Genomic DNA, 24943 nt, shown 5'->3' with positions numbered 1-24943 from the left:
GTTCACCGACGCAGCCTTATACGAAACCAACGCAAAGAGGGCGATAGCCACGGTCACAGACTGCGAAGGCCGGGAGGTAGTTAGCGCCTCGATCCAAAACTGTACAGTCACGGAGGCAGAAGAAGTGGCTATCGCACTGGCCATTAGGCAAGGAAGAGAAACGGGAGAGAGTCTGACGATACTGTCCGACTCTCAATCCGCATGCAGAAATTTTCAACGGGGTAAATTATCTAAGGTAGCGCACCAAATCCTTTCTTCCACAAGCGAGCCAACAAAACAATGCACTCAAACACTAGTGTGGATTCCGGGGCATGCAGGGGTCACGGGGAATTTGTACGCAGACAGGGTAGCACGAGGACATGCAACCTACCGTGCGCCCAACAGTCTCGGGACAGAGGACCTGATTCCGCTTGACCCTGACTACACCACAATACTACAACACTATAGAGGCTTGCGGAAAGTATATCCGGAGCCGCATAAAAAGCTCAGCAACGAGGAGGCCATAGATCTGAGGCGGCTACAGACGGGCACCTTCATTAATTTACACATATTACACATGATGCATCCCACGACATTCAGAGACGAGTGCCCGTGGTGCGGGAAGACCCCTACCCTGTACCACATAACATGGGAATGCAGCTCACATCAACTACAAAAATTGAAAACCCAAATGAAAGACAGTGGGAGGCTTTGCTGGCCAGTTCTGACCCGGAGGCTCAGCTCTACCTGGTCACAAGAGCTCGCAAACTGGCGAAAGCCAGTGGTGCCCTGGACTGGGGGCGCCAACCGCTCGTCAGCCTCGGTTGAAGAGGCGAAGAAAAAGATCCCCGAGCAGTTAATAAAGTTCACTCACTCACTCACTTACTCACTCGCCGGGCGAACTGATATATTCGTCACCGCTGCAGAGGCAATACATGTCATTGCCTGTATTTGCATTGGTTTTGCTTTATAGTTGTGCATCGCTACTTTTGAGTTGGCCAGCAAAAATGCATACGATGGAAGTGCAACGGCGTGGAAAGGGGACACATGCTTGAATGACAGTTTGGAAATGGATATGCTCAGGTCACAGTACCTTACTACAAAATGTGGCACACACGTTGAACATGTACGTTTACAAATTGTTCGCTGATAGGCCACTGATTGCCTTGCAAGAGAAAACAATATCATGATCACATGGCGCATTTTTGTGACGCTACTTCGGCATTGTGCAAAAAGTTCCTGTGCAAAATAAACGAAAAACAAAAGTTAAAAGCGCCGTGCTTTCAGCAACGCGAGCTAATATGTTCGGAATTGATATGGCTGCGCAAGCGTGAATTGAGTAGCTTCTACCATCAGTGGAACGCAACAATTTTGAGCGCGGAGATGTCAAAAGCCCAAAGGCAACAAAAAACAGGAACACATGCCAACAAATACAGGCGGTGGTGACGAATTCATCGCTCGTCGAGAAGTGCGTAATCGAAAACGCCTAATCTACAGGTCCGATTCTTTTCATTCTCGCAGGAACAGAAAAACGCGCGCAAGTACTGAGAATGTGAGGTTCATACTGCGGGCGAAACCGTGAAGAAGCATCGGTGACACATCTCCCCAAAACACGCTTCACCCGCGTACGTTCGCGAGTTAGCACGCACTTATTACTGGCAGAGGAAACTGCCAATTACGCACAGAAAAAAAGATATTCAGAAGCACAAGCAAACAATGCGTGCTCTGCCCCGATTCGTGAGCAGTAAATTGCGAGCAAACGAAACAATAGAGAAGGCACAGTGACGGGCCCGCTAGCTCTAAAAAGTCTGATGACAATGTCAATGCATGTTATCTTTACGACAAGAAGGCGAAAAATATGGAGAAGCGTTCATAGTTCAACTAAATATTGGAGCCAGCGTCACGCTCACTCCGGCAAACGGTTGTCTGCCGCACCACGGGCTGCAGCGCAGCGGAATCCGAAGGAGGACCCGCGAAGGAGCTCACCGCACTATCTTTTTCACTGATTTGAAATCAAGGAGAGCGAAAAGGCAGGGGCCGGACCTCCTCTCAGCGCCATCGGGTAGCGGTGGGGCGCGCATTTGATAGTGGCGACGTGATAGCGGATCGCAGCCACTCCTCGGCTATATTTGGAGCGGCCTGGGAACCTTTGACCTCCGGACATTAACAACCCACTACAGAGATTGGGCCCACGGTTTGTGCTGCAAGCGACCGCATGCCGATTTTCCGATTATATAATATGCGCGGTACTTGTCGGACTGCAGGTCGGCTCGGAGGGTCACTATTCATGGTTTTCCCACGGCTTGAGGTTCCTATTATACAACCGATCAGTTTTCACGCAGTAAGTTTCTACATTATTTGAGAACATTATATAGGAGCAATTTCTTTGCTTTGAATCCGATAACAATATATTTACGAGATGTCCGTACGGTTTCAGAAAAGAAGCTTATCCATTGAATCTGCTTTACTAGACCAAAAAAAAAGATTGAAGGGGCTTGAACAAAAGAGAACAGTGATTGGAATCTATATTGATTTCACGAAAGCGTTCGATCTAATAAACCACAACTTGCTACTCCGTAAGCTTGAACAATGCGGTTTTCGTGGGCACGCAGTCTCCCTGATCGAATATCTACAATATCGCAGTCGGCAATTAGATTACAGGGGTTCACATCTGAAATTCACTCAGTCTTTTCTGGTGTTCCCCAAGGAACTATTCTAGGCCCGTTTCTTGTTAACATTTACAATAATGATATTGTTTGCATCACTTACAAAAACTGTTATTTATACGGATGACACAAGTGTATATCAGGGGACGACTTAGAGGAGTTAGCAGATAGATGTAACTGCGTGTGAGAGATCAAATGCATTACTACAACGACGAAAGGTGTTCTAAAACCAATCCAGTTCACTTAAGCAAAGCTACATTTTTAAGGTCCATTAGAAGTAGTAGCAGAGTTCAAAACATTAGGTGTTATATTTAATGAAAATATGTCTTGGGATGCCCACATATTGCACGTAATCAGAAAATTATATAAAAATCTACAGCTTCTCTGCAATCGGCAACTGGCACTCTCAAAATCTGCGATGCTCTTAATTCATCATTCGTGGCAAGGAAAAACACTTTTTGTCTCACGTTGCCACTCGTGTGAAACAATGAAGAAGGAGAAGAAGTGTACTCCTATGTTTGACCAGGTTAGGATTTTGTATCGCCACAAAGAAAAGATGACGAGAGAGATAGTTGAATCGTATTTTATTTCAACGGACAATAAGTGCGTCAGCAAGACTTCTCTTGCTCTTTCGAGCAAGGAGATGTCTTTTTTCAGTGACGTTTTGTGCAGCAGGTGAACCCAGGGGTTGTTTCACGTGATTGTTTCGTTTTTGTCGTATTTGTTTTTATCTGGGCCTTGGAGTAAAGAATTATGCATAGTTGTGAGTCAGTGCTTGTACCGTGGCTTCCTTTTATCTTGTCCTTTGTCGTTTTGTTCGCGCTGTTTAAATTAATAATGAATGTGTGCCAACTCGCCCAACAAAGTATCTTGGTAAGCTACATGAGGGTAGAATAAATATTTTATTATTATTATTAATATTATTAATAATATTATTATATTCTGCCTGAAGCGTGCAGACAATGTCAGCGCCAAGAGGGAGACCACTCGGAAGACGTCCTTTCAGCTCGCATAGTTCTTGTTTGCTTGAAATTGAGAGCATGCAGACGCATGTCCAATGGCGTAAGAGTCATGTGCAATTCCACTTCGCCGAAATCTCAAAGTTTGTAAATTTAAGGAACCCTAGAGAGAAATAGCAGCGCGCAACGATGCGGCGTGTGGATATGTTAATTTAGCGGCACAATTGATGGAGCGATTCAGCTCAGCATGACGTTACTGCAAGAGCCTCGTCTTAAGCAGCATGGCCCCGGAAAATAAGAAAAGGATATCTTACGGGCTTTGGTCAGCATATAAAGCTGCATGAAGCAGTCCGTTCAATGCTTGTTTTTTGTATCGATCGGCCGGATATCTAAATCACGAACCTCACCGCTTTAAGCTGTCTACCATAGATTCCTCGGCAGCGCGAAACTACGGTGAGATAACCGATGTATTAAATGAACTTGGACTCCATTGAGCACTGAATGATTTTATTTCTATGGTAGGCAGACTTTGATGTTTACGCCGGCTTGCGATGATGTTGCTTCTAGAAAATGTAGTTTTGGCCACGTATAGAAAACACGATTTAACGAAAGTCCTAATTTAACGAAGCTATCCCGATTCCCCCTAAAACGCCCATAATTTATTTATTTATTTATTTATTCAAATACCCTAAAGGCCTTCCGGGGAGGGCATTACATAGGGGGGAGACACGAAGGACTTTGATAAAACGTAGTTCAAAAACAGAATTGAGAGAAACAAAATACAAGCAGCATTTTAGAAGTACTGCAGAACAACCGCTGTCAACTCCGGTACAAATTATGGTTACCCTTAATCTGCTGCGACTTTTCGTCAGAACTAATAAGGTAAGAACGCAAAAAAAAAAAAAATCCGGGAAGACGTTGCTTACAAACAGCAAGCGACGTCTTTGCTGTAGCTACCAAACAGAAGCGACGTACAAGATCAGCGACGTCTTTGCTGGGAAAGAAATTTAGTCACGTGGGACCCTTCTTGCCAAGGTAAAATTTTCGTTGTTTCATTTTATACGCGTTATCGGTGTCGATGGATAAGCGAGCCGATTTTTTTATAGCATCATAGCATGGTGGACAATTTGGTATTCTACTTAAAGATGACGTAACAGTACAGCATCCCTGGGCCTTTAATTTGCGCTGTTGATGTTGTTTCAAAACGCGATTTCCTTTTCTGCGCATTTACGCTCCCCAAATATCATGCCGCGGTACTGCCTTGATGCCGCAACACCATAAAACAATCGATCGTATTAGATTAAGTGATCGAAAAATGCTTCCCTCGGTTTAATGAAGTTCCCGATTTAACGAAATATTTCGCGGCGCCCCACAACTTGGTTAAATCGAGTTTTAACTGTACTCCTTTATGCATGGCGAGTGAAGGGCATGGAAGCAAAGCATGGAGAGAGACGGAAGCCCTTTTCTTGCATGGAGTATTACATACGCTAGGCTGCGTTGACTGCATCTTTACACCATCGCACAGGTTATGTAAATTCTTGGATTACAATGTTTAGGAGCACACCGCGATGCAAACAGCATGCTTTAATTACGTAAATTCAACGTAATTCCTGATACGTTCGCGAGCTGAGCAGACGCAGGTGAGAGATTCATTTCCTGAATGAAAGAAGCAACGCTTGTTAAATCGAGGGCTGTAGCGTCACGTGAAGGTAAGGTGCGGAGGCCAATACCAAGGGTCCCAACTTGCGCTTCGAGAATTCTCCGTGCGCAGAGAAAGCAGGGCCGCGTTATATTTGCCTTTGAGAGTGACAAGATGGTGTGTGCTCCGATCTGCCAACTCATTCGCTTGGCGATTCTTCTGGCATGCAGTGACGCCACGGTCCCCACCGCCTCGCAAGTTCTGGAATATAGGAACATTTGGCAACGGTCCAGTTCTTTGCCGTAACCACAGGTATTTATTAACGCGGTTGCGCCGATGCTCTGGCCACCCCTGACAACGCAAACACGTAACGCGTAATGGAATCGGGGTAAAACAGCGATGTCCGTAGTGGAACTGTCAGCCATGTCTGTGTAGCAAGGCAGATTTCGCTGCCGTGAACACTATATTAGCGCGCAGTCGAGTCCCTGGGAGCACATGAATGCATTCTAGGTTGCCGACGACAGCGGGAATGGTACTGCGCACAAAGCAGGATTCCACCGAATACGTACACACACAGATTTCCTACGAGATTATTCGAGAGCGCAGACGCTGTCCCTGGCACCGTAGTTCTGTACGCTCAGGTCCAGGCGCTGCCGTTCTCCTCAAGCTTGGCCGTTTTTTGGGAAAGCCCTCTCTGGTCAGCCATCGTCCTGCGAAGCCACGTTGTATGTCGACTCGGAGTCGCTCGTCTGCGAACAAGTGGAAGACGGGAATATAAATTAGTCAACTGCTGGAACATTTAAAAGGGTGTAATATGTGTATTTCGCGTTACGGGCAAAGTGCGGTTACATCGCGAAACGAAAGGGCACACTGAAGCATCAGAGCACTTTGCTCAATTAGCGGACGACCGCGGGAATGTCCACAGCGCGGTGGCGTACCGGTAGAACATCCGCCTCGCATGCAGGAGGACCGGGGCTCAAATCCCGGTGCCGCGCAATTCTCCACGGATAAAAAAAACTCCGCGTGTTGATGGAATTGCATAAACAGGTTTGGGGTGCGACCTGATGCCGGTGAACACCTCCGGCAACGCACTCCCTCACCAGAACAGGAGTTGGCCAACATGGTGCAGCAATTGGCCGCAACCTCTCATGAATAGTTCCATAAAACCCTGGCCCTAAGTCAACAGCGGCTGCGGAACAACTGACCACGGTGACGGTCAGACCTGTGATGCAGCAGGGGGTGCTAAGAGTTCCTGGCTCCGCTGGACAGGCCGTCATTGGAAGCTGACCCTGGCAACGTTCAACGCTAGAACCCTAGCTAGTGAAGCTAGTTTAGCAGTGCTGTTAGATGATCTAGAGGGCATGAAATGGGATGACAAAGGGCTTAGTGAGGTTAGGAGGCCGAATGAGGCATATACCGTACTGAAGGATGGGCATGTACTGTGTTATTGAGGTTTACCGGAGAGGCCAGAACTAGGATTAAGTTTCCTTGTCAATACGTATATGGCGGGTAATATAGATGAATTCTTAGAAGAAGAAATGGAATGGGCAGGACATATAGTGCGAAGAGAGGATAACTGATGGTCGCTTAGGGTAACAAACTGGATTTCAAGGGAAGGAAAGCGTAGCAGGGGGCGGCAGAAAGTTAGGTTGGCGGATGAGGTTAAGAAGTTCGCTGGGGCCCAGTGGATGCAGCTAGCACAGAACCGGGTGAATTGGAGAAATATGGGAGAGGCCAATTCGCTCTGCAGTGGGCATAGCCAGGCTGATGATGATGATGAAAGTAATAGATCCCTTTATGGTTGCCGGCTGCTGATCCTCAAGAGGAATATTTTTTAAATGACAGAAATCAGACGCACTGTTGAGGTACTACTACCACTGAAGAGCCACGCATAATAATTAAAGGCATTCAGAAAACCTGCCGTTTCAGTGTACGTATCACTTCCGCAACGAATTTCTGAAACCTCTTTAGAAAGAGTAGCTTGCCTTTCATCACTAAAAGTACAGCGAATTGGTTGTTCATTAGGGAACCTCCGTGTTCGCGACCTAATCAAGGAACCGTGATATTTTTATGCTCATGTAATTGAAGAGGCGAAATTTAAGGCGCTCAATATTATTGTTAAGGTTTATTTACAGGATGGTTCTGCACCTTAGTCTGATGTGCTAACCAACAGATGGTGAGCTTCCTCTTCTTCCAATTCTATTCCGGAGAGCCTCTTTTTGCACTTCCTTTTTCTCTCCTGTTCGCATGCCTGACATTTCCCCCTTCGCAGACGAAGCCCCTGGGCTGTTAGTCAGAGTCCCGAGCGAGAGTAGCAGCGCTTCATTCTTGCGACATGAACTATCTGTGTTTTCCGAGAGGGGCGACCTTGGGAACGTTGGCGAGACACGACGTAATTCAACTCATTGATGCGTTTGAGCACAATAAGTGGGCCTTTGTAGTGCGACAACTTCTGGAACAAACCACGCTTACGGAGAGGTGTCCAGAGCCACACTAAGTCGCCGGGAAGGTAGAAGACATCCTGATGCCGACGATCGTAGCGCTGCTTAGAGCGGTCCTGCGAGGCCAGAGTGCGTAATCGGGCGACCCGACGAGCCTCTTCAGCGCGGCAGAGGGTGCTCGAAACAGAAGGCTCGGTGTCGAGAGAGAACGGCAAAATGGTGTGGAGAGAACGTCGAGGCGGACGGGCGTAGAGGAGGACAAATGGACTATAAGAAGTTGTCTCATGCTTCGAGGTGTTATAGGCGTAAGTAATGAAAGGCAGCACGTCATCCCAGTTCTTATGCCGTGAGTCAAAATACATCGCAAGCATGTTCATCAGTGTCCGGTTTATACGTTTAACGAGGCCATTTGTCTGGGGATGGTACGGCGTAGAGTGACGCAACTGGCAAGTACAATAGCGCAGAAGCTGTTCCACAACATCTGCCGTAAACTGGCGGTCTCGTTCACTGATAATTACACGAGGAGGCCCATGACGGAGGACGACAGCGTGAAGAAGAAAGAACGAGACGTCAGCGGCGGTGGCGGAAGGGATGGCGGCAGTTTCACAGTAACGCGTGAGATGATCAACGCACACGATGACCCAGCGATTGCCTTTGGATAAGCGGGGAAACAGGCCTATGAGGTCCACATCCACTTGCTCATATGGTGTGGTCGGTGGTGTCACCGGAAGTAAGTGGCCCGGCGGAGAAGTCGTGGGGAGCTTGAACCGCTGGCACTGCACGCAGGAGTTCACGTAAAGCTGAGTCGTTTGACGCATATTTGGCCAGTAGAAACGTTCCTTAATGCGGGTAAGAGTCCTGGCAAACCCCAAGTGCCCAGCTGTAACGTCATCGTGCATAGAGTGTAGAACAGAGTAGAGGCTAGCCGGAACGACTAGCAGAAAGCGTGCTCCGCCAGACAAGTAATGTTTTCGATACAGCAAACCATCGCGAATGCAGAAAGGGTTCGCAGATGCCGGATCACGAGCTTTTTAAAAAAGTGATACCAAGTCTTGATCTTTTCGTTGTTCTCGCTGGAAAGTGGCAAGATCCGGAAATTGTACGGAAACGGCGGCAATATAGTCGTCAAAGTTGTCATCGCAGAGGGTAGTTGCGAGAGGCAGCCGCGAGAGGCAGTCAGCGTCAGCGTGTTGGCGGTCGCTTTTGTATGACACTGTAAAGTTGAACTCCTGAAGGCGTAATGCCCAGCGGGCCAGCTGACCGCAGGGGTCGCGTTGATTCACCAGCCAGAAAAGCGATGATGATCGGTGGCGACTGTAAAGGAACGTCCATAAAGGTATGAGCGAAACCGCTGTACGCCAAAACCGACGGCAAGGCACTCTTGCTCCGTCACGGTATAGTTGATTTCAGACTTGCTAAGGGTGCGACTTGCGTAAGCGACAACCTGTTGGTTTCCGTCATGCCGTTGTGTGAGCACAGCACCCACGCCGATGCCACTTGCGTCAGTGTGGAGTTCAGTGAGCTGTCGGGCTGAAATGACACAGTATGGGCAGCGAGGAAAGAAGAAACTTGAGCTGGCGAAACGCAGAATCACATTCAGGGGTCCATTTGAAAGGAATATCCTTCTGCAAGAGGCATGTGAAGGGGTAGGCTATGTCAGCAAACGTAGGGATGAAGCGTCGAAAGTAAGAGCAAAGTCCCAGGAAGCCCCTGAGTTCTTTCACAGATTTGGGCTCTTTGACGCAGCTGACAGCTTCAATCTTCTGTGGGTCAGGCCTAACACCGTCTTTGTCAACCAAATGCCCAAGCACAACGATCTGGCGTTCATAGAAGCGGCACTTCTTAGAGTTCAGCACGAGACTCGCTTCCTCCATGCAGTTAAGGACCACAGCTAAACGGCTGTTATGGTCGGCGAAGGTCCTCCCGAAAATCACTACGTCATCTAGGTAACACATGCAAATTTGTCACTTCAGTCCACGCAAAAGAGTGTTCATAAATCTTTCAAAGGTAGCCGGAGCGTTGCATAGGCCAAAAGGCATCATGTTAAATTCATATAACCCATCGGGAGTCACGAATGCCGTCTTCTCCTTGTCTTTCGGATGCATCGGTATCTGCCAATATCCGGACCGTAAATCAACAGATGAAAAGTAGGAAGCTGAATGGAGGCAGTCAATGGCATCATCAACACGCGGGAGCGGGTGAACATCTTTCTTGGCGACAGTATTGAGGCGTCGATAGTCGAAACAAAATCGCCAGGTGCCATCTTTCTTTTTCACGAGAATCACAGGGGCGGCCCATGGGCTAGATGATTCCTAAATGATTCCTCTTTGCATCATATCACGGACCTGCTCGTCAATTATCTTACGTTCTGAAGGTGAAACACGGTATGTTGTCTGTCTAATCTGGTGTGCAGATCCAGTGTCGGTCATGTGATGGGTGCGGGAAGGCGGAACCGGTGGTGGCTGATCTCGAGCAAAGTCGAACACGTCCACATGTTTCATAAGAACCTCCATCAATATTCGGCGGTCGTTGGTGGGTAGCGATTCATTGATCATGGATTGAAACTGGGAATCAGCATGATCGGGACGTATAGTTGAACGAGCAACGCCGTCACTGAACGCGGCGATGTGCATAGAAAGGCGTTCTTCAAAGTCGGCGAGTTTCAAACCACGCGGCAATACGGCAGGTTCATTGGTATGGTTGACAGTCCAAAGCGTAGCACGGCCCTCGTTCAATCGAACAACGCTGCGGGGCACCAACACACTCTTTTTGGCACCGGAAAGGGAAGCGGGTTCCACCAGAGCGTCGAAGGCAATGGGAACCGCGCCCGAAGACACAACTGGGACATAGATGGCGGACATCGCCGGAACGAAGCTATCCTCGAAGACATAAAACACTTGGACAGCCCGCGGCGATTCTTCTATGAGGGCCGATCGAAGGTTGGGGCTTATTGATATCTCGCCACTGTTGAAGTCGAGAGTTGCGCCACACTGCTGTAAAAAATCAACGTTGTGCGTAGAGCGAGGGAGCACTGTAAATTCAGTTCTAAACTCGTGTCCAGCCATCGCTACATTTACATAACAACTACCGAGCGGAACCAACGATTCTCCCCCTACACCTCGAAATATGACAGTTCTATCCCAACCAAACATAATTTTGTGGCCGAGACGGTTCTTAAAATCTAAGCTCATCACGGAAACTGTAGCACCCGTATCCACTAAGGCCATAACACAAACACCATCCACTAACACTTCCAAGCGGTTCTTCAGCATAACGACCGGTAGAGGAATTGGCAATATCGATGACCTGGCGACCGCACCTCCATCGGCCGCACACGCTAGTTTCCCGGTGGCGGAGAAGAACGGCGGGGAGAAGGCGATTGTCGGGAGCGGCGGGCAGGAGGAGTCAGGCTGCGATTACAAACTGGTGAGTCGTTGCGTGGTGGTACGTAGCGGTAGGAGCCTGAAGGAGGGGGATAGGTCGGGTCACGGACTTCTGGACTCACGGTAGAACGGTGATTGACCATTGGCGCTGGTAGCGTGGTGCCGGGTTCCGGCGGCGGCAGAATCTGGATATGTGGCCAAGCATACCACAGCGGTAACAGACGGGTGGTTCATGAGAACGGTCAAAATAATAGCCCTCGGTAACAGGATCGAAGCGATCAGCAAAGTCCAGCCGCTGCGGTTGTTGCGGAGGAGGTGGCGCCCTGTAGTGGGTACGAGCTAGGGGAGCAGGGCCATATGAGTCGTTTCGGTGGTCACGGCCAGGAGGAGGAGCGGTAGAACCCCAGGAAGAGCGTTGGATGGGAGCTGCCTGCAGGGAGCAGCTATCACAGGGTATTGCACTGCGGTTTACATCTTGATGGCGGGAGAGCTCATCACGGACAATTTGGCGAATTATGTCGGCCAAATGCGGAGGCTCATGTGAATGCTCGTGAGAATCCACGCTTGCAACAGTGGTCACGTTAGGCAGACGGCCGAACTTGGGGGTTATGCGACGCAGCTTTAAAATTTCGAACGTACGACAGTGCTTGATCACGGCTGTGGGAGAATATAAGTTTTCTTTTGTAATTAAAAAGTTATATACATCCACAGCGATGCCCTTTAATAGGTGGCCAACTCTGTCTTTGTCAGATATGCTCGGATTCACCACTTTGCAGAGTTTTAGGACCTTTTCTATGTACACTGTGCATGTTTCACCAGGCCCTTGGGCTCGCTGGAATAAAGTCTGCTCAGCGCATTTCCGTTTTGCCGTGGTATCCCTGAAACAATTTCGAATCTCCTCTTCAAAACGATCCCAGCTCGTTAGGGATGCTTCATGGTTCTCAAACCATGTCAGGGCTGTGGAGTCCAAAACAAAAACAACATTTGCCAGCATTACAGTGGCATCCCAGCGATTGTACTTGCGCACTCGCTGGTAATTGGTGAGCCAGTCGTCCACGTCTTCGCCAGCCTTGCCAGAAAAGGTCCGTGGCTCACGGTAATGCTGCCATGCGGGTGCCTGGACCTGGCTGCCGTGCGTCGCCGTCTTGGATCATTGTGGCGGTCAAAGGGGGAAGCCCAGCGAGTCGTCGGCTCGAACGAGGTAGAGAGGAATCCGTGGTGATCGTTGCAGCACCTTCCCCCACACTGTTAAGGTTTATTTACGGGGTGGTTCTGCACCTTAGTCTGATGTGCTAACCAACAGATGATGAGCTTCCTCTTCTTCCACTTATATTCCGGAGAGCCTCTTTTTGCACTTCCTTGTTCTCTTCTGTTCGCATGCCTGACAATATTTTCCTTGCTCATGTAGACAGTAAAATCAAAAAGAAGGTTGGAGATATGGTTATTCATATATCAAGATTTGTTGATGATTTTTTAGTGTTGGTACCCAGAGACTGTTTAAATGCGAGAGTAAATGACATTCTAAACGTGTTTCAGGAATGTGGAAAAGGATTGTCTTTCACCTTTGAGTTACCGGCTGAAAATTCACTCCAATATTTAAGTTTAAAGTTGACATTTAAGAAGGACATGTTTGCTGGATGTATTCGCCAAGATCCCCAAAACCAATATTAAATTTCGCCTCGGCGCATTCTAAACCTGCGAAAAATGGAATTGCAATAACCAACATACGCTCAAGCTTGACAAATTCGTGTCATCACTGCATAGCAGATAGTGTGCACTTGCAAGTGCGAAGGTTAGAAGCAGCTGGTTATCCAAAAGTAGTGATTGCTGCAACTTGCGAAAAGTTATTACGAGACGTACGCGCACATTTCTCAAATGCAAGATTATAAAATACAGAAAAAAAAAATGCAGTAATTCCGTATGTGCATCGAACTGCGCATAACCTGAAAAAGGTTACGGGAAGGTTTGACGTGAACATTGTGTTTTCTGCGCCACAAAGGTTGGGTTTGCAGCATGATGAGGAACCGGTGCGAGAATTTGACAAGAAACAGCCCCTTTCATTGTGCGATATCACACAAGTAATGATGTGTAAAATGTGCATGTTCAGTAGTTTACGAGCTTCCTCTGTTATGCAAGAAAATGTGTATTGAACAAACCGGCCGGTGTGTCAATGTTCGGCTCAGGGAACACCTCAGATCACTCTCCGAATTAACGTATCCTCATCTAAAAAGCACTGCCAAGATTGCACCAAAGGTAATGACAAAGTGTGCAGGCCACTAGTCGCGCGAACGCGTATTTTATTCCGTCATAAAGATAAGGCGACAAGGGAGTTCATGGAAGCATACCCCATTCGCAAAAGACAAGATGAATGCGTTAGCCAGCCATCGTTAATAATAGTTCAAAAACAAATCGCCTTTCTTGACAACACTTGAAGTGATTCTGTTTTTTTTTTTTAAGACTTTACAGTTGTTTTTTTGGCGTTTTTCTGTTTTTTGTGCCTCTTGTTTCGTTTTTTCCTGATATCGGCTGGTTGGGGTTTTGCTTTTTCCTATGATGTAGAGTTCTGAGGTATGCTCTGGACATGTGCGCGGGGAAGGAAAGGTCATGTGTTGCTATATATACATGCTTTTGATTTTCGAATAAAGATATGGTTGCGAGTCAGCGCTCGTCTGTGTGCTCTTGTCCTTCGTCCTTTTGCGCTGCTTTCCCTTCCAAAATGAAAGACGTAGTATATTGTACAGTGCTGAGCTGCCTTGTCTAGAGCATGCTGACGGTGCATCGCTTACCATGTCAGCGCCATGTAACGTTGGGTCTTTTGTTTGAGTTTGCGTCTCGTGCACATGCGCGGCCAAAATAAAGCAGCGCCTTTCTCGGCTCTATTTACGCTCAATACTCGCGCTTGATGCCACCAGGTTCTCGCCTAATGATATGTAACAGCGGCCCGAAAATCAGCTTTTTGCCAGAATCCCGAATCGAAGCGGCGTAAGTGCAAGTGATATAGGTGATTGCTCGGTTCAAAACCAAATGCAAGCGACAACGCACCATTGCACGTATCAAAACACGTACGAGGCTGAGCGCAAGGGGTGGACCCAGTTCGTCGTTTAGTGTCTACTCCACTACACACCATGCGTCTCAGGCATTACGTTCAATGGCGGGACTCAACATTGCCATCCGTGCAGATCTGTGAACGTGACTTGGGCGGCATCACGACACGCTGGCAACTGTCATAGCCTCACAAATGCAGTTCACGGGGTCCTAGAAAGGTACTCGCAATGCGATGAGTAGGCATCCCTCTGATTTGCGGCTCATGCGCACGGGACGCATAACTCATACCCAGAGCCTAACGTTAGGCGTCTCTGACTTGCTCCGCAGAGCACCCGCTCTAGGCAAGGCACTGTATTAACGGGCGACTTTAATGTCAAGGTAGGAGAAAAGCAGACAGGAAACCAGGTAGTCGGTGACTATGACATTGGTTCTAAGAAAAGCACAGGGTAGAGTTACTAGTTGAGTTTTCAGGGCTCAGTAACTTAAAGAATTATGAATATTTTCTTCTAAATTCCCTACAGCGATGACTCCGGCCTATGAGATGACCGACCCCAGCAGCCTACTGCCCTCACGTGACCTTCTGCCTGACGCTACCTTGGGCCCATGGAATGTCGCAAGAATCCAGCTCCACCTTTCGACATTCTGGCCCAAGCATCCACAGATCTGGTTTGCCCAGGTGGACGCGATCTTCAAATGCACTACGTTACTTCGCAGGCATCTAAGTTTCGCCACTTACAGTCTAACCTGCCCCCTGAGGTAGCTCAAGCGGTGGCTGATGTCATCCTTAGACCTTTGGGCGTTACTTCTTGCCAGCGTTAAGCAGTGCATTCTGGAGCGCAATATGGCATCTGAGACTGCGCGCGTCCAGCAGCTGCTCACCTGCGCAGAGCTTGGAGACCATCGCCACTCCTGGCTACTCATCATCATCATCATCAGCCTGATAATACCCACTGCAGGGCGAAGGCCTCTCCCATATTTCTCCACTTAACCCGGTTCTGTGCTAGCTGCATCCACTTGACCCCTGCGAACTTCTTAATCTCATCCGCCCACCTAACTTTCTGCCGCCCCCTGCTACGCTTTCCTTCCATTGGAATCCAGTTTGTTTCCCCCAGCGACCGTCGGTTATCCTTTCTTCGCACTACATGTCCTGCCCATGTCCATTTCTTCTTCTTAATTTCCACTAGAATGTCGGTAACTTGAGTTATTTCTCTGACCCACTCTGCACGCTTTCTATCTCTTAATGTTACCCCTACCATTTTTCGTTCCATAGCCCTCTGGGTTGTCCTGGGGTCTTCGGCTACTCACTAGCATGCGACAACTCCTGAGAGAAAGCGACGCCGACTCGAACGGCGCATTGTTGAGAGAGCTCTTCCTGCAGCGCTTGCCGCAGTCCACCCGCCTTGTCTTGGCTGCTGCGGAGGACTTGACCCGTGAGACGCCTCGTCTAGCTAGCGGTGCGAATCCACGACGCGACATCTCTTTCCGTTGCCGTCCTCACCACTTCACCAGAAACGGCCGTCATTTTACGATTAGAGACACGGATCGACCAGCTGGTCGCTTCTCTCGATGCACTTCGGACGTCCTCTAAAGGCCAGCACGACTTCTCTTCAAGTCCTCGCCGCCGTACGGCTTCGCAGAGAGGTTCGCGCTCTCACAGTCCTCGCAGTCAGCGTATTTGCTGGCATACCACACTTTTCAAGCCCGAGCCCGCCAATGCACTCCACGATGCAATTGGTCGGGAGAAGCACTGCGAGATCACTGACGGCATCATGCGACCTTGCCCTTCACCCTCGCCGCCTTTTCGTAATCATGGACCGCATTTTTGGCCTGCGGTTACTCGTCGACACTGGTGCCGAAGTCAGAGTACAGCCGTCCTCCAAGGCTGAGCATACTTCTAAGCCACCTGGACTTACTCTCCGTGCGGTCAACTCAACCTCTATCGCCACGTATATGGTCTTCGGCCACTCACTCTGGACTTCAGCCTGCGGTGCACGTTTCAATAGGTCTTTATCGTCTCCGACGTCAACGAACCCATCCTTGGATCCGATTTCCTGATGGATTTTGATCTGGACGTCAGGATGTATCGCCATCATCTCATCGCGGTACGACGCGCCTTTCCATCACCGGCGTTATATCGGCTGTAGCTTCCACTGGCATCCGCACGCTAACCCCGTCGTGCCCGTACGCCCAAGTAATTGCAGACTTTTCCGAGGTCACGAGGCTTTGTAATCTCCACCAGCCGCCCAAGCATGGTGTAAACAACCACATTGCCACACGTGGTCCACCCGTTGCAGCTCGTCCGCGCCGCTTCTTCGGCGAGCGTCTGGCGATGACTAAACTTGACGCGAAACAAGCTTGAAATATTACATTTTTATAAATATCGTAAGTAAATAGTTAATAAAAATAGGGGAAAATGAGTCATTGTTCTTTAGGCCTTGGCTCAGGTTGCGTCTATACGTCCTACACACGTTACGCTTGAAGTCTATTGACCAGCGCCAATATGCGCGACGTATGCTAGACTTGCTATTGTTGCCATTTTCATATCAAGGGTCCGATAATAATTCCGCGCTTGGCGTAAACAGATGCCTCTTCCTATTCATTCCTTAGATATGCCAACTGGGAATTTCGTTCTTTGACAGCTGAGTATTTGCTTGGCCTCCCTCGCAATAATTATAAACCTGCGCTTACACTTTAGTGTTTATGCGATGCGTTAGCTATCCTCTGGAGTGGAAGAGAAGAACCGTTCCTTCCTCGCTCAATTCGCCAGCGGCACTTTCACATGGATGTACGAACGTACGTCGCGACGCAGATAGCACGCGTCTGCCGCAACACATGCGCGATTGGATTCTGCCCGAAAGCTGTGCCTCGTATGGGCGCAGTATCCGGCTGTTTACGAGACAAGGGATGGAGTACGATTTCCGGAAAAACTGGCTGCGCGCGACTCCGATGAGCGAAAGCTCGAGCGGGCTTCGTGGCACGCTTCCCCGCAACTCGTGGCGAGACAAAGCGACGAAAAGCGGAGCCTTGGCCGATAGAATCAGCTGGGCAGCGAAGGAGTTTCGTGTGGACGTTTCTCTCACCAATGTTTATAGCGCCACCGACGAAGCATCCATGTCATACTTGCAGTGTGTCTGGGGTCACGGTGAGCAGTTGCGCCAACTACGTAATGCGGCCGATGTGGCTATCTTTAGTACTCTATTGCCCCTGTAAGAAGTTCAAAGTACAAAACCTGCGCAGGCAGCTCGAAGGAAGCTGAATTTCACTTTGATTGGCGAAAAGTTCGTAAAAGTGAGTTGCTACGTTGAAGTATGTGGTCGTACACAACGCAAGTTGGGGAACCCCTTCTAAGACAGCCTTAACTAACGCATCGCCGCTAATGAATAGCTGAAAACTTATTAATATTATAGCCTTCTTATTTCTCCAGTTTATTACTGGTTCTGAGAAAACAAATGCGTTCTAATTATAATTTTTTATCCTCGTGCAGAAAGGAACGTTTATGTTGTAGGACAAACATGCGAATCTCACTGACGATGTGCTCCCATACGGCTGCTCAAGCACGAACAATGAAATCGACATTGCATGGGTGCATACGCGCATAAATAGCCCCCCCCCCCCCCTCTTTATTTTTGTACCGCATTTCTAAGTTACGTTTCTATTCGATATTCCGAAGAATATACAACTTGTCTGCACAGACGCATTCATGCACTGACATTGCACTGACACTGCATTGGCATAGCATGCATACAGTGAGCAAGTCTATTAATTTTTTTATCCGCTTCCAAAGCATGACGTAAGCGTTCTGTCATGTTCGAGGGTGTTGCAAAACCATGCGCCCTAATCTATTCTCATGAAGCTCAGCGACAGACCCCTACGGATGCGCTCCCTATAGCCATGTGTTAAAAACTCCCGCATTTCAGGTGTTGCATATGATGGCGCAATAGGAAAGCATGAGAGGTTGACATGTCTGTTACATTGAAGGCTGACTTGAGGAAGAAGTTGAGCGCAAGTCCTTTGGCCCAGCATGTTCTGTTAGACTACATTATCCAACAGAGCTACGAAATGGCAGAGCCGACACAAAAAGAAGGACGACCTGTGTCTTATCCCACTGGTTCGCTTGGCTCGATTAACGAAGCGTGCAGGTTACGAACTCCGTCATGCGCTTACGTAAAGGACAAAAGTAAAACCTACCCATGCACAACGACGACGGTTTTTATTCCTACTGTCGCCTGAAGACACGCTTGATTTATTACTGGCCCGAACTGTGCTTTTCAACTTTTTTTTCTTCATACACTGGCGTTGTTTCGTAAGCATATAAAACAGCAAATCTTGACGCCTGTAGCCACCATTACAATGTTAGCACTGTGGGAACGCATATCGAACGCCTGCTGCGCCTATGCGGCTGGCACCTGAAAGAGCAGAATCACCGAAACAAAATGACAGCATAGTTAATCAAATCCGAAGTAGGTGCGATAGCACTGCTTAGCTCTGCTACTTTTCTACGCATTTCTACACTTGCTTATGACGTGAGGATATTGAAGGGCATGAACAAAGCAGGTCAGCGACAGAAGGTCCCAAACGTGAAGGCAACAAAATAGCAAGGATGCGCTTTTGGAGGCGAGCTGATTCACGATGCGGTCAGCGGCGCATCCGTGATGGCTGAGGATTGACTGACAGTACAGAGCAATTCAGAGGACGAAGTTGATGACTGCTCAGTCCGGATTAACGCACGCTTGTACAACGCGGGCTGGTGACGGCCGCTAATCTGATGTGCGCCACTCTTTCATAGGCTATTCTGCCTCCTCCATGAGCGAGCCATGTGACGCCCCCTTCTCTAGCCCGCTTTCAGTCCACGGAGAGTGAGATGGACTTTTAACAGACATCGCCGAAATCCATGATTACGGCTGCTAGAGCGGAAAGTTGAGCAAGTTCATTCACATGCATGTTTGAAAAGAGCGTGAACTAGACAAAAAGACAAAGAAAGGAACGACAGGGACAGGCACTGTCAGGGAATAGCGCCTGTCCCTGTCGTTCTTTTCTTCGTCTTTGTTCGAACATCGTTGCGCTTTTGAAAACCGCAGACGTAGAAAACAACACGAGACACTGGAGCGCAAACTATCAAGTCCAAACTTTATTGCAGAAAACACACATATGAACGCTTCACACACAAAAACAGAAAAACCGACAAGTCCTCAATGTTGCAACCGTATCATTGGGTAAACATGTTACATCGCCACAAAAGATCATTTTTCTCTTTTTTTGGTCTCTTAAGCCTGTTTATCACCGAAGGGTCGCTTACACATGTCCCCTTTCCTGATTCGATACAGTAAGCCTCCCACAGCTCCCTGGTTCGCTTGTCTCAGGATTTTGGAAGAACCGCCGTCTTATGGAAATGTGGTGTGTAATCTTTGCATCTAGCGCAGTGCGGCGCCATATTTCCAGTTACACTAATCTGGCTACAGTTGAGCCTGGGCTCTCTGAGCCTTTCGTTGATGCATCTTCCCATTTGCTCCACATATGCTCGACCGCATGAGAGATGGGTCTTATAAACTACTTCCTCGCAGCACTCGACAAACCTCGTTTTATGCCTAACGCCGTAAGACGCCTCTGGTACAGGTTTACGCTCATTTGCTTTCGTGCACATTCCTTTTAATTTTCTTGGGAGAATGGCCTTCATGCTATCGTTAATAAGAGACACATTGATTTGCATATATTTGTATTAATTGTGGTTTAGCTCTGGGAAACCCTAGTTGAATTGCGAAAGCAACGGCGGAAGCTTCGTTTGCCTGCTACATTATTCCCCTACGTATCTGCGTGTCGTAGGGGTAACGAGAATGCAAACGGTTCTGGCAGGCTGATTCTGATATCACCCTCCTGCATGAAAGGAGCGACCCAAGTTGGCAGCTCCTGCCCGTGGCATAGGGTAACGTGAATTACAACGTCATGGCAGGCTGATTTTTTTATGAGGGGCACACAGCGACGAGCGGTAAGACCTGGTGTAGTAGTGCTTTCGCAATAAAACGACACGCACAGAATAGCAACCTCAGTCTGTGCGATAGTACCACAGCCCTCTTTTTTGCTTCTTTTACCTTGCTTACGTCACTTTTGTTGGCTAATCTCTTGAGCACTCTGCCAGAGAGACAAGGAGCGGTGTGTGTTCATTGCAATAAAAGTTCAGTTGAAAATTTGCGCTCAAGTGTCTTGTCGTTTTTCCCAAGCGCTCTGAACATGTCAATCACCAATAAGAAACCCTTTTTATGTTCATTTCATCTTGGCCCTTTATTCAAACAGCCTAATAGTGCAACGGCAAAAAAACTGCTGCCTAATGCCACACAGTGGATCCGCACCGACTCCATAGGCACACTTTTGCAAGAACGATTTCTAGTTATGTCGCGAGCCGGCTGGGCGATTGTCTTGATTTTAGATAGCTATTGCCAGATAAAGTGAGGATGCAGTTTTCTCGAGCTCCGCCACGGACTGAGTGTTGTATACCAGTTTTCCTCATGACTGTACATCCTTCGACAGCAAGTGGAATTTTGACAATTAAGCTGAAGTCGTACAAAGTGTGGTATGCTTCTGTCATTAAGTCGCTAGGCGATCAGCTAATAGTTTTTCTTTCGTACGAGAACAAAGAAAGAGTGATACTTCAGGGAGTGTAGGGGGGAGGTAAAAGGCCGATGGCATGCAAATGATTGAATAGAGCATACAGCAATTACTCTATAGCTCAAGTCGATGTGATCGATAGAGATCGCACTGTTTATCCATTTTTTTCGCCCACAATTTTATCAGCCTGTTTTTTTTCCTACGCCAGACAAAGTTAAGCCGATTTCTCATGACTGTCATGACACTACCGGGGTCTTTTCCAACGGCTATTTTAAGAGCATATGTGCAGAAAGAGATACCCAATAGATTCAGAGCTTACACAGGTGCTTGCCAGAAGGTTTAAGAGAATTGTTTTATCCTATGAAATGCTTGCTGCAAGCTTTAATTTCAAGGTGAAACCCATATCGGTTATAATATTCACGTGGTCTTGGACAATCAACAGAAGATTCGCCTTGTGTGCCGTCCGTCACTGAGGAACGCTAGATTAAATAGAAGTGTTTCAATGGCAGGCACCGCGGATAGCAGCAATAATGCACAAGGGCTTGCAGGCAGTATGGCCGCCGCTTTACCTCTGCTGGCTAATGTCGAAAGACGTGCGAGACACGTGCATGAGGCTTGTCAAGGCCTCTAAATGCCTACGTTTTTTAATGCTCCCTTCATCCTGATAACTACACTAAATTCGCTCCAACCCCGGTAGCGCAACATAGACAGGAACAGTTCTCACCTTTGGGTAGCGAGAGAACTTGATCTCCCTGCTGTTCTTGCTGGTGAGAATGTTGAGCGCATTGCCGTCCACGGTTCCGGGACCGAGACGCGGTACGTGCGTGCGACAGTACACGTCCGTGTCGCGGGTGTCCCGCTGGTTCGTGAAGAAGGTCTGCAGCGTGAGTTTTACTCCGCACTCGCGACACTTGAAGCAGCCGCTGTGCAGTAGCACTCCGGGCTTGGGAGTCACCATCTCCTTAGGGTAGACGCGGTCCCCGCACCGCGTACAACCCTGGGGTCGTGAGTTCTCGGAGGCGGCTACTTGGCTGGGCTCCTGCTCTACGTGGCCGTCTCTGCGCAGCTGACGCCCGTCTCTGTCCTCCCACTCGTCGTGGTCCTTGTTCTTCTCCCGCGCGTCATCCCTAGAACTAAGTGACTGCCTGTCGTTCGCGCGATCTCGGTCAGTCTGCTGCCGGTTTTTGTACGAGTTCGAGTCAAGGCGCCCGTTCGATCTCTCGAACGGGCCGTACTCTCGAAGGCGCCCCTGTGGTTCTCCCCTGGGTATATTTTCCGCGTCGTCTTGTCGCCTCAGCCGGCGGTCGTAGTAGTGCGCTGAATGAACGGGCTGCTCTCCCCGTCCGTCGTCCACTTCTTGACGGTACGGCGACGGTTCCCGGCGGTGCATGGAACTCGTTCGGTCGGCTTCCCTCGGTGGACGTTGTGGCTCGGTCTCAGCGGGAGGTTTAGTTTGTGAGTGTTCCCTTGACGCTTGTTCTAGGCGGTAACCAGCTATGTCAGCTTCTCTGGACGGCCGAGGGGGCCCGGACTCCCCAGCTGGCCTAGAGAGCGGTCGCTCAATGGGTACGTCCACGTCTTTTCGGCGGTAGCGATCGACATCTCTTGACGGGCGGTGTGGCTCAGCGTCTGCTGCGTGTCTTGTCAGGGAATGTCCTCTCGCGGCTTCCCTTTCATCGCAACGGTAGCTTGCTCGCTCGGCTTCCCTGGATGGACGATGAGGCTCTACATCGCCGTTGGGCCTAGTCAGCGAGTGCCCTCTGCGAGGTTCTCCGTCATGGCGGTAGTTAGCTCTGTCCACTTCTCTGGACCGGCGATATGGCTCAGATTCGGATGCCGGCCTCCTGAGTGACTTCCGAGTAAGTGGCTCAGCAGGCTCTCGCCGATAGACTACGCGGTTAACCTCTCGTGAAGCTCTAAGGGTTTCCGACTCGTCCACAGGTATAGTAGTAGACTGCTCATTGATAGTCTCACCATTCTGTGGCTGGTAAGGAGGCTCGTCTGGACTGTACTGCTGTTTGACAGGTCGCTCTTTGTGTATTTTCTCGTTTTGGCGATATGGCGCTTCTCTAAGACTGAAGTTTTCGTCGTATCTTTTCTCGGTGAAGAAGTCTCTGAATGAGTGTTTTCGATGCCTTCTGTAGATATCGATATCCTTGTCTCGTGTCGGGCTTTCTCGCTTTTGTCCCCTCGGAACTCTCACCGGCGCTCGCGCGTTCTTTCTCTCACTGTGATCGTTGGCAGCCTTAGGTCCCCAGTGCCTGTCGTCAACCGGCGACGCCTGCCTCCATTTTCCGCCATTGCAGACCTCTTCAGCCGGGCTACAGTCTTCGCTGTTGTTCCGAAACTCTTCTATCGAAAGCCTTTCGTCAGAGTTCTCTGAGACGCGCGAGAACGACTTCGGGCTTTGGGACTTGTCGCGCGCTGTGTCTGGCACGTGTACCTCTCCTTTCTCGGGCGCTCGAGCGAACGGCAGCTCTTTACTTGCAGGCATTTTCAGCGAGAAGTCTTCTACCGGGTGGTCTGACTTGGACAAAGTGTCTTCTTCCGACGATGGCTCATTCGGCTTCCTCTCTGGACCCTTGGGGGCTCTTTTTTCTTTCTTCTTAGCATCCATCTTCCTCGTGATGAGACCTATCAGGCCGGCTCTGGACTTGTTCTTGGACTGCGCCTTCACTTCGCTGCCGTCATCCGAGCGGGCACCTGGGCCTGGCTCCGGAAGCTCATCCTGCTTGGCGGGCCCGTAGAGCTGCTGCTGCACCCTCAGGGCCTCCTGCAGCCGTGTCCAGCTGGAGCCGTAGTCTCGGAGCCCCAGCTCGAACATAGCCACGTCACGCTGCTGAGGCACGGCGGACATTGCACAGCGCTACAACACAAGACACGCGCACCACGCGTACGGCCGACGTCTTGAACCACCGAGGAACGCTTTCACCGCACGAACACAGCAGCGCAGCACTCTTCCCGCCGCGGCGGTGCCAAGCGGACTGCGCGGAGGGTTCCCGGGGGGCTCGCGTGCTCCAGATTCCTTATCGGTGCTGGCGAGCCATCTTCTGCACACGCTGCGAAGAGCCAGAACAGAAATGGAGTCAGGGCAAAAGTGGCGAGCCGAGGGAAAATGTGCGACCGGCTGAAACGCGCGTTACATAACAATGAGCCTGGCGCCGCATGCGCCCCCGTGGAAAAGCGAGCGGGCGGAAGCGGCGGCGCCGCCAGAGGACGTGTGTTTGGACGGTGCACGCCGTCGCTCGGCTAACGCTCGGCAGGTGTGCCGGCTTTCGCCGCAACGGAAAGTGCGCAGTATGAGGTGGCGAAGGGGCTACGGAGGCTTTTGCGTCTTGCCGCCGCCTCCCTCATACTGTAACACCATGGCTAAGGTACTTTCCATTCCGATGCGATATTTATTAAAGAACGACGTCAGAAAGGGATTGGAGTGTCCGGCGTAAGGCTTTAAAGGTGCTGCCGATGGGCCATCATAGGATCTGATGTGTTTTTCGAGAAGTTTCGCTTTTGTAGTAAACGGATCCTCCGCTTATTAAATCTTTTTTCTTAAAGCATGCGCAGACAGCGACCCCTTATAAGATCACTGACGTTAGCTGTGTCTGTGCGCCGCATATCACCTCATTCACCAGTGACACGCACATGGATGCTTCGATTAGAATAAAATCGAGCTCTGAAGCTTATTGACGATGTCACAAACGAGTACCTTTATAAATGGATTGCCTCCCGACACCGCTTTTATTGTCAGCTTTAAGTCTTCTTTATCCACCCTCTATTAGGCAGCGTGTTGGTCGTTGTGGAACGCGTTATTCGCACCATTTCTCTAATGGCAGAAAAAAAAAAAACTTCCAGAAGCATATTTTCAAATTAACTGCGCAGTCCACCACAGCCCGCTGTAGATATTTCTTAGATAAGTTTCCGACTGTTGTGATTTTCGTCACTCAGCACGACATGATAGGTGTATGTTGCATTTTAAACCGAGGTTACACAGTTGTACACTGGCAGAGAAGGGCCTGAAAGTTGACTTGCCTGTACAGGTTCGGCCATGGTATAATGTTTTTCTGCGAGTTGCTTTGTGTAATTCGGCAATGAAGCAATTATTCTGGCTTATATAGAGCCTGAACTGCAGGGGCCCAGCCAATAAAAATATTTGGGAAGCGTAGCAGTCACCCATCGATTTGTGCGGGACGGCATTGACCCAACTCCCTCAAACGCCCCAAGAGTCTATCGCCAA

The 24943-nt window shown here is 49.2% G+C and overlaps 1 protein-coding gene across 1 annotated transcript; it reads right to left on the bottom strand.

The window, feature by feature from the left end:
- On the bottom strand, positions 1 to 23921 carry LOC146210071 (uncharacterized). The gene is made up of 2 exons (XM_084607249.1): positions 21437 to 23921; positions 1 to 5992 (listed from the first exon to the last, which is right to left on the bottom strand). The coding sequence occupies exons 1-2, from the start codon at positions 23567 to 23569 to the stop codon at positions 5942 to 5944; spliced, it is 2184 nt and encodes a 727-aa protein (XP_084463375.1). The 5' UTR covers positions 23570 to 23921; the 3' UTR covers positions 1 to 5941.
- Between the last annotated feature and the right edge of the window lie 1022 nt (positions 23922 to 24943).

The sequence above is a fragment of the Amblyomma maculatum genome, chromosome 1 (assembly GCF_055883805.1).
Source record: "Amblyomma maculatum isolate TAMU_Amacu chromosome 1, ASM5588380v1, whole genome shotgun sequence".
Taxonomy (NCBI): domain Eukaryota; kingdom Metazoa; phylum Arthropoda; class Arachnida; order Ixodida; family Ixodidae; genus Amblyomma; species Amblyomma maculatum.
Note: the sequence above shows the minus strand (reverse complement) of the source record. Positions and strands in the feature narration are given on the sequence as shown.